General features: G+C 45.3%; 1 protein-coding gene across 14 annotated transcripts in view; it reads right to left on the reverse strand.

The window, feature by feature from the left end:
• The window catches only part of LOC123991056 (protein scribble homolog), a 122887-nt gene that overhangs the window by 18076 nt on the left and 92180 nt on the right, over positions 1–12631 (reverse strand). For 9 of the 14 annotated variants that reach the window (XM_046292203.1, XM_046292205.1, XM_046292209.1 and 6 more), the window contains 9 exons: positions 12398–12586; positions 12172–12291; positions 11582–11638; positions 11193–11249; positions 10880–10960; positions 4552–4980; positions 2665–2736; positions 792–860; positions 434–565 (listed from right to left, as the gene is read on the reverse strand). In XM_046292203.1, the coding sequence (XP_046148159.1) occupies positions 434–565; positions 792–860; positions 2665–2736; positions 4552–4980; positions 10880–10960; positions 11193–11249; positions 11582–11638; positions 12172–12291; positions 12398–12586 (1206 nt within the window). Of the gene's footprint in view, positions 1–408; positions 566–791; positions 861–2664; positions 2737–4551; positions 4981–10879; positions 10961–11192; positions 11250–11581; positions 11639–12171; positions 12292–12397; positions 12587–12631 lie in introns of all 14 variants that reach the window. The other 5 variants (XM_046292214.1, XM_046292215.1, XR_006830749.1 and 2 more) reach the window with 4 other exon arrangements.

Raw genomic sequence — 12631 nt, forward strand, 5'->3', positions numbered from 1 at the left:
GCTGTGCCTGCCTTGTTGAAGATATGGCACTCAGATAATGTGTGCGCAACTCTGCGGCGGTGGCATTATATACAGGAACATGGGAGATTGTTGAGATTGCTGAGATTCAACCCATAGCTGCTTCATAGCAGTTGGATGATGAGGTAGGGTTAGCCCAATCACCAGATGGAATGAAACATTTCAGAACTCCCCTGTGAGCCAAGTCCACTTTTATGGCACTTGTCTTCAACAACAGTGCTTTTACAGCGAGTCCCTGTGCGCAAACGAATGCATGGACAGGGACCCAAGCTCAAACTCCTTGGTAAGTAGCTTCTACAAATAGTAGGAAATAGTTGCGATGAACATCAATGACACTGCTGTGAGACGGCACCCATGATCGGGGGGGGGGGGGGGGGGTCTCACCCTCACCCTACGTGGTGGTGAGGGGTCTTACAAAGGTCTGAGAGTTGATGGGGGAGGGGCCATGCTGGAAGGGATTGGGGCTGCTGTGTCCGTCCGGAGTGGCTGGCGAGGTGATCGGCCGCCCGCCACCACGGGAGAGGGGCTGGGTGGCACCTGGCCTTGTCTGGAAGGGAAAACCACAACAAAAGACGTTAACGTCATATATTTCAATGCAGGCAATGTCCAAAATGGCACCCTATTCCCTTTTTCTAGGGACTTAGGGTGCAATTTGGGATGGAACAACAGTCTGAGCACAGAGAACGGACTATGAATGTTTACTGTCAATGATGGACAATGAGAGCACAGATCTTGCCCCATTCATTCTCTATGACAGGATTTAAGGTCAATACCTCATAGGGACTCAGTGGTGAGATTTCCTCCTTGGCAGGCAGTGCAGTAGGGGTGAAATGAATGCTTGCCTGAAAAAAGAAATACAGAATAATGCATGGAGTTGACATGACGGCATCCATGACAAGCCACACACCCCGATGCTAATATTTCAACATAGGTGTAGGGTGAAGTTACCCCTAGACGGTGTTCCTGGGTCAGTTTTGGGGAGGGGAAACTGATACTAAATCTGTTCCCAGAGGAAAACTTTGCCCCGGAGCTTTCAACATACAAGCGCGCTTTCTACAGGTGCAAACATGGTTCTCACACAAACGTGCACACAAAATAAAAATGGTTTCGCAATTACTACCCTGACTTGGGCTAACCTGACGATGCAAAATGAACACTAGCTCTGAAATCTGTAACACATACGCTCAGAGCTAGGGCTGTCGCCGTAATAACCGTTCTCACTGCATGTGCTGCCATAGAAATAGAATGAATAGAATGGGAATCCCCATTCAAGTAAATAATGGCATAATTGTATTTTATACTTCTGTTACCAGGGAAGTTGAATGAGAACACATTCTCATTTATATCACAACCCAGGGAATAGTTACAGGGGAGAGGAGGGATGAATGAGCCAATTGGAAGCTGGGGATGATTAGGTGGCCATGACAGTATGAGGGCCAGATTGGGAATTCAGCCCGGACACCAGAATTCAGCCCGGACAGCAGGGTTAACACCCCTACTCTTACAACAAGTATATATATATATATTTAAACCAAAGGAAAGAGTGTCTCCTATTGGCCCTTTAACACCACTTCCAGCAGCATCTGGTCTCCTATCCAGGGCCCCACCAGGTCCAACCCTACTTCGCTTCAGAGGCAAGTGAGCAGTGGGATACAGCGTGGTATGCTGCCAGCAATTGGTGGACTGGCAGCCATTGTGAGTGTACCCATTACCCATCGGAGCAAAGGAGGAAGTGTACCCATCAATATGCGCTGTGATTTGTTGATTCAACTCAACTGACATTACAAAAAATACATTCCATTGGACACAGTTAAAATAATTCTACATTATCATGGAAATGATTTCATCACAATACAGGGCATTCCGAGTTTACCAGTCAAATTGCCAGGGTTAGCGGTTCCAAGACTGTTCTATTCATTATAATCCTATGTGCTGCTGTTGGATTGTGGGGGGTGTTGCCTAGGTTACCGAAGATCATTTGCTACAACACCTTTTTTTATTACTATATACAGTACGAGTCAAAAGTTGACACACCTACTCGTTCAAGGTTTTTTTTTGTACTATTTTCTACATTGTAGAATAATAGTGAAGACATCAGAACTATGAAATAACACATATGGTATCATGTAATAATCAAAAAAGTGTCAAATCAAAATATATTATATTTGAGATTCTTCAAAGTAGCCACCCTTTGCCTTGACAGCTTTGCACTCTTGGCATTCTCTCAACCAGCTTCATAAGGTAGTAACCTGGAATGCATTTCAATTTACAGGTGTGCCTTGTTGAAAGTTCATTTGTGGAATTTCTTTCCTTCTTAATTGCGTTTGAGCCAATCAATTGTGTTGTGACAGAAGATAGCCCTATTTGGTAAAAGACCAAAAAGATCTCCTTGTCTGCACACAGGGAGCTGGTGGAGGGATGAGCACTGGGCTAGGGAGGGAGGGAGGGATGTGAGGGAGGGAGGGATGTGAGGTGGGGAAGGAGGGAGGAGGAGGAAGAACCAGCAGGTACACTACATTTACCCTCTCTGAAGTGGATTATGTCAAAAGAGAACAAATATAGGTGCTGTGAAAGCAGAGGTGTGAATGAGGGGACTTTAAAGGAGGATGTGAAAGGAGGGCTGTTGTTGGGGTGGGGTGGACATACCGGTTGTGTGGTTGGTGAGTAGGGGGCGTCTCTAATGGGACTGTCTGTCCTGGGGGGCTCGGTGGAGGGCGCCTGAGAATACACAGACAGACAAAGAGAGATGGGGAGAGATTTAGCAGCTGTCCCATCATACACCAACTCCACTCTCTGTGGAGTAAGCAGGTTATTATTATTGGTAAGGTTGCAAAATTCCAGATTTCCTGCTTATTCTGGAAATCTTCAGACCAGGATTTCTGGGGAAAAAAATGGGACTTTTGGGAAAGTTACCAGATTTTTGCTACCCTACTGGTGCAGCAAATAACAGTACACATGTAAAAGTCATGTTTGGACATGAATGCCAAAATATTCAGAAATTAAAGGTGCTCAAAGTTGACCCATTTTGCATACCCCACCAGGGCATGAGAGATCCATGTCTTCATTTACATTTACATTTAAGTCATTTAGCAGACGCTCTTATCCAGAGCGACTTACAAATTGGTGCATTCACCTTATGACATCTTCATCACTGGAAAATATAAACGGCTGCGATTGATATCATTTAAAAGCTTACAAAAAGGGTAGTTAAACTATTTCATAATTTCTGGAAAACATTGTGGCCGTTTAACATCGTACATCAATTATCTAAACGTGTAAACTTATTTTTTTCATATTCACATTATTTAACATAATCTAAGGTTTTGGTGTTGTGCCCTCCATCGGTTGAGACACTGCATGCTCTTGAATACAGGGTGGGTGTTATGTTCTTGCTGATAAATGGGACTACATTTGAACTTTCAACTGTCAAATGGTACCACAAAACTGGTTGGAGGTCCACATGTCAGAGAATGCGGACTTGAATGGGAATATCTGTTGAAATCATGGAAACAGATTAGACATGACCATTTAAATTGACATTCGACGATGGGTGCCCCTGCAGTCATCTTTGTGGTAGAAGTTACAATGTCAATACAATAAACAGTTCAATGGCGTACCAGCTAAATAGCAGTGGTATGAAGGGATAGGTCCAATCTATTCATTCCATTTCTATGATTGAAACGACACCCACCCTGTATTCAGGAACATGTCGTCTCAACCGATGGAGGGACCTTGGACACAACCTTGGATTATGTAAAATAGGGTCTAAACTACAACATATGAGAATACAAAAAAAAAAACAGTTTACACTTTTGTAGATAATTGACGTTAACTAATAAAAATAGTTTGACAACAGTTAGTAAGCTTTTAAATTATATCAAACTCAACCGTTTATCTTTTTCAGTGAGGAAGACATGGATGTCTCATGGTATTGTGGGGTATGCAAAATGGGTTCAATTTGAGCAGCTTTATTTTCTGAATGTTTTGGCATTCATGTTCAAAAAGTCACATTCTGATCACTTCTTCCATGGGAAAACATGTATGGACAGTTTTGTTTGAATCAAAAGGGATGCTGTCAAAAAGTGATTGATTTCAAATGGATTTACCCCGGACTCATTCATAGCAGGAGATTTCTCCATCTCAATTCCAGCGGTCACATGCTCATGGCTATTTATTTTCAAAGGGTTAGTGAAGGAGACATCCGTCAAAACAGGTGACTTCACACATCTTGGTCATTCAAGTCATCCTGGCTGGCAGTGTTTGATTGGCAATGATTATGTCATACAAGCGCACAAGTGTGTATCCTTTGCTACAGGGAGGAACTCAATAAAAATAAGGCAGATCAGGTTGTAAGCCTAACGGTTGTTACAATGGAAAAATGAAACACATAACATACATTCTACCTTATAACATCTTGGCTGAAACATGTTATATTGGCACACAGACAAAAGGAACTCCTAATCCTAAACCAGGCCACAGTGCCACACACCATGCTGGCTCAAACCCACATACGCAGGCAGGCAGGCTGCTTGCCTTGCTGAATAACCAGGGCTGCAGTTTGCCCGCACTCCCGTAGCCCACAGGAGGCCCTGAGAGGATGCGCTCAGAGGGGGGGCACCCTTTGCCCCTGCGATTGGCCACCAGGAAGGGGTTCTCGGTGAAGTTGATTGGCTGGGAGTCCACCAGAACCACCACCTCCTCGTCTTCACCAGTAGGCAGGGCTTCTTGTCTAGCTGCTCCTTGATTGGAGGCGGTTATCAAGGGACTGGGAGAGTGCTGGGACATGTAGAGGGGCCCTGCCTCTGTGTTCATAATGGGGCCAGACTGAGGTAGAGCATGGGGAAGAGGGAAGAGGGAGGTGGGGGGCTGCCCCAGGTCAAAACCCAGGGGCTCTAAGTTGAAAGAACATTGGGCCTGAATGGGGGCCTCCATGGGGGCAGTGACACTGACAGAAGGAGATAACTGAGAGCGAGAGAGAGAGGGAGAGAGAGAAAAAGGAGGCACAGTGAGACAAATGGTAAGAGAAGGAAAAGGGAAAACTCAAATCTGAAAGGAGAGGGATGCAGATTAAACTCAGAGGGGGAGAGAGGGAAAAAAACAGAATAGTAGGTGATGTCCAGATATGTCCAAAAAGGGGAAACTCTGAAATAAATACTTAGAAATTGGGAGAAACGAGTTGTGTGCATTCATGTGCTTTGAACTTGTTGAGAACAGTGATTGGCTAATGGCAAACAAGCTGCATCAACCATAAACATAAAAGTAAAGCAATCATGCTAATTAGCAAATTACTGTATTCAAAAACAATATATATAAATATATATAGTGTTTTTTATAAATAATGTTTTGTTGTTGCATTTATAATGCAGCACAAGCTACATAAAAAGAGATGGAGACAGATCGCTACATGTTAAGAAATGGGAGACACTGGAGGACATGAGGATGGACACAGATCGCTACATGTTAAGAAATGGGAGACATACTGGATGACTTGAGGATGGAGACCGATAAATACACGAGAGAGAAATAGGGAGCCGTGTGGAGAAGAGCTAAAAAAATGCTGGCCAGATCAGAGCAAAATCACACACAAAACCCAAAGTACTGTCACCACGAGAGTTTCAAAACTTTCCCAAAATCTCCAGAAATTCTGGTTGGAGGATTCCCTCGGTTTCCTGCTTATTCCCTCCTCCTGATTCGGAATTTCTGGGAAACCAGGGAATTTTGGGAAAGTTATCGAAATGTTTCAACCCTACACACATCTCAAATGCCTACCGTCCAGTTCGTACGCAAAACTTCTCTAATGTTGAAGGGATTTGAGTGGGTAACGGAGGAGCCGAGCCCACCTGACAGTTCCTTTAATCTGTGAAGGAGGAGCTTGGCAGATAGATAAGTCATCATACCAGAAGTATTAAATGGTGGTCTATCCCTCTAGTTACGCTCACATAACCAGAACAGTAGCCTGCCCTGCCTGGGCCCCAGCCTTAAATAACTCACACTATCAGTACAGTTAGACAGCACTAGACTCTTAGGCTTCAGTCCACTCCTTACACTTACAAATCAGGCCTCAATACACTCCACATATGAGATAGGAGAGAGTTAATTTTAAAGAAGCACAACATGACAAGACACAATACCCCACAAAACCTCAGATAAGGCCCTTGGATAAGAAACTAACTTGATGCAGTAAAACAAATATTCTTCAACCAAGTGACACAGCAGAAGATTGTGAGTCCCAGAGAGCGTTCCACTGCGACCAGGTTGGATTTGAACTCAAATGTGCCAAAAATGCTAGGGCTTAAAGTGGGACGAGGCTTAGTGTCTTCAGAACTACATTGTTCTACATTGACCGTGCATTCCAAGACACGGCCTTGACATGTCGTGACAATCCAAATAGTGTCACTAAGAATACATGCAGTCGTGAACTGTGACACATAGTAGTGCTGGTGTCGGACATGGTGGTTAAATGTGGCCTATAGTACAGAGGTCAGTGGGGCGTAGAGTTTCTATTAGGAAAATGTGTCGCCTGACAACATGACCAGGAAGATTTAAATTTACCAGACCCATATGCATTGGGTGCGTAACCCATTAAGGCTTCCACCCTAGGTGCTTAGAATGGCAGAAATCACTTTTAAACTCACCAAAATAAAAGAAACGTCCTCTCACTGTCAACTGCGTTTATTTTCAGCAAACTTAACATGTGTAAATATTTGTGAGAACATAAGATTCAACAACTGAGATAAACTGAACAAGTTCCACAGACATGTGACTAACATAATGTGTCCCTGAACAAAGGGAGGGTCAAAATCAAAAGTAACAGTCAGTATCTGGTATGGCCACAATATGCATTACGTACTGCAGTGCATCTCCTCATGGATTGCACCAGTTTTGCCAGTTCTTGCAGTGAGATGTTACCCCACTCTTCCACCAAGGCACCTGCAAGTTCTCAGGCATTACTGGGCGGAATGGCCCTAGCCCTCACCCTCCGATCCAACAGGTCCCAGGCATGCTCAATGGGATTGAGATCCGGGCTCTTCGCTGGCCATGGCAGGACACTGACATTCCTACCTTTCAGGAAATCACACACAGAACGAGCAGTATGGCTGGTGGCATTGTCATGCTGGAGGGTCATGTCAGGATGAGACTGCAGGAAGGGTACCACATGAGGGAGGAGGATGTCTTCCCTGCAACGCACAGCATTGATATTGCCTGCAATGACAACAAGCTCAGTCAGATGATGCTGTGACACACCGCCCCATACCATGACGGACCCTCCACCTCCAAATCGATCCCTCTCCAGAGTACAGGCCTCAGTGTAATGCTCATTCCTTCGAAGATAAACGCGAATCCAACCATAAACTCCTGGTGAAACAAAACCGCGACTCATCAGTGAAGCGGACTTTTTGCCAGTCCTGTCTGGTCCAGCGACGGTGGGTTTGTGCCCATAGGCGACGTTGTTGCTGGTGATGTCTGGTGAGGACCTGCCTTTACAACAGGCCTGCAAGCCCTCAGTCCAGCCCCTCTCAGCCTATTGCGGACCGTCTGAGCACTGATTGATGGATTTTGCATCCTGGTGTAACTCGGGCAGTTGTTGTTGCCTTCCTGTACCTGTCCCGCAGGTGTGATGTTCGGATGTACCAATCCTGTGCAGATGTTGTCACACGTGGTCTGCCACTGCGAGGACGATCAGCTGTCCATCCTGTCTCCCTGTAGCACTGTCTTAGGCTTCACACAGTACGGACGTTGCACTTTATTTCCCTGGCCACATCTACAGTCCTCATGCCTCCTGAGCAAGGACCCTGGGCATCTTTCTTTTGATGTTTTTCAGAATCAGTAGAAAGGCCTCTTTAGTGTCTTACGTTTTCATAACTGGGACCTTAATTGCCTACAGTCCGTAAACTGTTAGTGTCTTAACGACCGTTCCACAGGTGCATGTTCATTAATTTTTTATGGTTCATTGAACAAGCATGGGAAACAGTGTTTAAACCCTTTAGAATGAAGAACTGTGAAGTTGTTTGGACATTTACGAATGATCTTTTAAAGACAGGTTCCTGAAAAAGGGACGTTTCTTTTTTTGCTGAGTTAAGATTATGGTAATTCATCTTAACAGAACATGCAACTCCTGTAATGAAGCAGCTAATAAAACCTAATTTTCAAACATTTTCCAAAATGCAATTTGCGAGCGGTTTTCTTAAGTGACAGAGATGAAAATCTGTTAGAAACTTAGAAAGAGGGGGAATCTAAAGATGCAACAACTAGGATGGGCTGCTAATATGACTAGGATTGTGCCTTTGGCTTCTAGACAACGAAAGAAAGTTGAAAACCAACAGAACAGGAGAGAAATGCTGGTTTCAGTGGCCTGTGAGGAAGTCTTCATAAAATAATTGCCTCCACATTTCTATGGTGGGATTTTGCCTCGGCTACTTTGAAGCAAGGTCATTTTTATTTATTTTATTTGACCTTTATTTAACTATTCTTATTTTCAATGACGGTCTAGGAACAGTGGGTTAACTGCCTTGTTCAGGGGCAGAATGACAGATTTTTACCTTGTCAGCTCGGGGATTCGATTTTGCAACCTTTCGGTTACCAGTCCAACGCTCTAACCACTAGGCTACCTGCCGCCCAAGGCATGCCTTATAATATACGAAGTAAAACAACCAGGTTTCAAACAAATTAAGTAAATGTTTTCAAAATGCTCACATTGTAAAGTGGTGGGTGACCTGCTTATCATTGCCTATAAACCTGTCGGGTGAAAGGGAGGCGCGCTTCAATTACCAGGTGAGAAAAAATAAATATAGAGAAGCTCTGTTTTTAACATGTAATTGTAGTTACATTTGTTGCGCAATGACTGAGCATCGGCACATTTCTCTCCAGCAGCAACGAGTTGAGAAGCTGCAGCAGCAACTCTAGCGGTCTGACAAGCGATATTCCCCTCAAAATAGGCGTGTGCGATAAATAACAAATACACAGGCTGATAAGCATGACTGTCAAATGCATTTCCATCAACTAATATTTCCATCAATGAATAAAAAGCATTATTTTGAAGTCAATTTGGCCCGCAATGTTTTTTTATTGGCTTTTCATTTTTTCATTTTTATCTGTCAATTACTGGCTAACGGAAACCCTGGTGGGGTGGTATGTGAACCAGTACCCTTTTGGCACAGGCTCAGAAGACTGTCGAGGACAGCTGGGCTACGGCTGGAGGCCTGAGGGAGGAGGGGAGGTGCAAGAAAGACGATCAACATGCCAACAAGGTGAGACTAACTTTACCCAGAAGGCCTGGGTGAAGGGTGGGAGCCAAGTGTGGTTCATCACGACACATCCCTGCCTACCGCTCCCTTCTCATGCCAAGACGCATGTTTCTTCATATGACTTGCTACATACCTTAGATACTATGATTACATACCGTAACATGACCAAACTTCAGCTGTCAGAATATCGCAGATAAACATTATGATAAAAATAAACTATAGACGGGGATTAAAATGATCGCAAAAAATGAAAATCCAACATATTTCGATAGGAAAAATCTCAGGGAGTCATGACAAGAACCACTGGTAATCATCCTGGGTACACAGGTCATGGAACCCAGGGGTCCTCATTCTAACTCTAATGCACAGCCATAATGCAAGAACAGCTGCAGGCAATATATATATAGGGTAAGCACTCCCAGAAAAGCCCCATGGCCTAGTAGTAGCTCTTATAGGTCTAACCACTGTTGCATTAAGATCAAATAAATAGCTAACAAACAGCTCAAAATACAATAAAGACCCCTAATACAAACTAAGCTTGGGAAAAAAACTACAATATTGACACAAATTGTAGCCTCATGTACATGCATCTATGCAAGACCCTAAAACGGTGACAGGTACGAGAGCGGCCTAATGTCTTTATGTCAGCTCATAAATCCTTGGTAATTTACAGCTTTAGCAAAAATGGCTGCTGTTCACACATGTAGCTAGAATATAGAATTGACACAATGACGGTAGAATACATTAATACATAAATGAAGGAAGGAAACGTGCAAGAAAGACAGAAGAGCCCAGCCCAGTTGCCCTGCCTGGCGCTGTCCCTATACTCACTGTAGGCTGTTGGGACCAGGGGTGCAGGGTAGGGACCAGGGTAGCTCCAAACTCTTCCAGGGACACTGACTGACTGACTGATAGAGCCCACACATTGGGACACTCTCCCTCCCTCTCGTCTGCACCCCTCCCACTCCCCTCCTATCCTAAGTTTAATATAACGGCCAGCTGTTCCCCCTTACCCACCTCCTCCAATCAGTCCAGCGAATTCGGTGCTTTTTACTGAAACATTTCCCTCCATCCAGCATTCCAGCTAATTATGTGAAAGGCAGCCTTCAGTTTTTCTTGTGTCCTCACCCTTCGATTCATCTCAGTTTCTTCTTGAAACGATGTCTTCAAGCCAAGGTAGACGGATCCATTGACATGGCGTGCATGATGAAACAAATGGAGCTTGTTTTGGAATGTAGCATCTCATCATATCACAGAAGTGAATGGAATGGTTCCATTCCATTGTAGAGGCAATCGATTCTTTGGGCCCAAGGCGTTGGTGAGGAAGGCAGGAGTCAGGGTTGTGAACATCGGGAGGGGATGGGGGGGGGGGTCACATTCTCGCCCTAGCCTCCAGAGGCACCTGCTTGGCCTCTGGCCACAGAGGGTTTCCCGGGAGATAAACAGGGTGGATTCCACAGGGAGTTCTATTCTGGGCCCAAAGGGACCATTTCCAAGATAGTCAGCAGACAATTCCAGGCATTTCACAGCCTTAGTCAAGGTTCACAGGTCTTATAAGAGGTCTTCTATAAGAGTTACCTTTCAAGTAAACTAATTCCTATATATTTCTTACTTACCCTGTTGACCTTCTGGAGAGCGGTGGTGGGCAAGGCGGCCAGCGTCCGGTAGTCCAGTTTCAGAGGCCCAGTGCCCAGGTTCTGAGGGAAAGGGGAAGAGGGTGGAGTGTCAGACATAGTGGGGGAAAACTACTTCCCTCTCATGTGTCACTCTTTAAGGAAGTAACTTCATCATTACATAAATATGCATTGAAGCGCAACAGGTTGCAAAACATCTCAGAGGCTATAGTAAAATCCTCTGGAGCTGTCCTCCCTCTGACAGGGAGGCAGTTGGTTGAGCTGAAGACTGAGGCCCAGGGGGTACCGGTCTCACCTCGGTCTCCTCTTCTAGCAGGCGAGTATCCTCCTCACGCTCCAAGCGCATGCGCTCCTTCACAGAGAGGACAGGGGAGGGGAGGACACCCAGCCACACAGATAATGGAAAACAGGGGATGACATGAATGCAGGTGAAATGGGATAAAAGACAAACGAGATGGAGGAATAAAGTGGAGGTGGGGTGAGTGGAGATGGGAGTGGTGTATGGACGACCCAGACATTATGAGGGGAAGGAGGAGGGTGGGGGGAGGCAGAGAAAGGATAGAAGAAAAGAGAGAAAGGGAGAGAAAGGATAGAACCCACACACATTAGAAAAGGGCTCTGTTTATTTGCCACAGTAGCAGAAAGAGCATGCGAGGTAGGACTTGGCTACATAGTCTCACTCACCACCTTCTCCATCTCTTCTCTCTCCCACTGGGACGTCTCTCGCACCATCTCCACCTCCTAGGAAATAGATTTTAGGTCAAAAAAAAAAGTGATCTACTCCGTTTTCCCCTGTGTTTAGTATGTGTGTGTGTGTGTGTGTGTGTGTGTGTGTGTGTGTGTGTGTGTGTGTGTGTGTGTGTGTGTGTGTGTGTGTGTGTGTGTGTGTGTGTGTGTGAGAGAGAGAGTCTGTGTGTGTGTGTGTGTGTGTGTGTGTGTGTGTGTGTGTGTGTGTGTGTGTGTGTGTGTGTGTGTGTGTGTGTGTGTGTGTGTGTGTGTGTGTGTGTGTGTGTGTGTGTGAGAGAGAGTCTGTGTGTGTGAGTGTGTGTGTAGTTGAAACGTATGCTTATTTTTTTCTTCACTTTGCACTAACAGTTTTTGTTATTCTTTCGAGCATGGATTAAATTAAGTATATTTTAGCTTCTCGGCCTCGTTGGGTTGAGTGCGAGTACCAACGTAATTCTACACTCAGGTTTTTCTCCCAAGCACCGGACACCATCCACTGAAGCCTGAGTGCAGACCCTCACACTGGCTGTGTGTCATATTATTCTCACCTTCTGTAGGATGTCCATCTCCTCGGGACTCAGGTCTCGGTCTATAGAGGAGATGCTCTCCATGCTGTTCTTACGCACGATGCCTGTGGCAAACGGGTTGGCAATGATGCCCGGTGACGCCTGAGATTAAACAAAGACGCGCTATTAACATGACGTCCGATTTGGATCTTACTCTGTATCTAGAGATAATTTCAACCCGGAATGGATGTTAATCCGTTTCCCTCACCTCTACAGAGGCAGCGTTGCCAGGGTCGAAGCCGTCACACACCAGCATGACCAGGGTGTCTCCCACGGCGCGGAGCACGCGTACAGCCTCCGTGTGGGTCATGCCCAGCAGGCTGTGGTTACTCACCTCCAAGATCCGCATTCCCACAAGCAGACGGCCATCTCTGGCCGCCGCACCGCTGGAGCTCACCTACAGTGGGTGATGCAGGGATGGGGGGGTTAAGAGGAGTCAATA

This window comes from Oncorhynchus gorbuscha, linkage group LG12, assembly GCF_021184085.1.
Source record: "Oncorhynchus gorbuscha isolate QuinsamMale2020 ecotype Even-year linkage group LG12, OgorEven_v1.0, whole genome shotgun sequence".
NCBI lineage: Eukaryota > Metazoa > Chordata > Actinopteri > Salmoniformes > Salmonidae > Oncorhynchus > Oncorhynchus gorbuscha.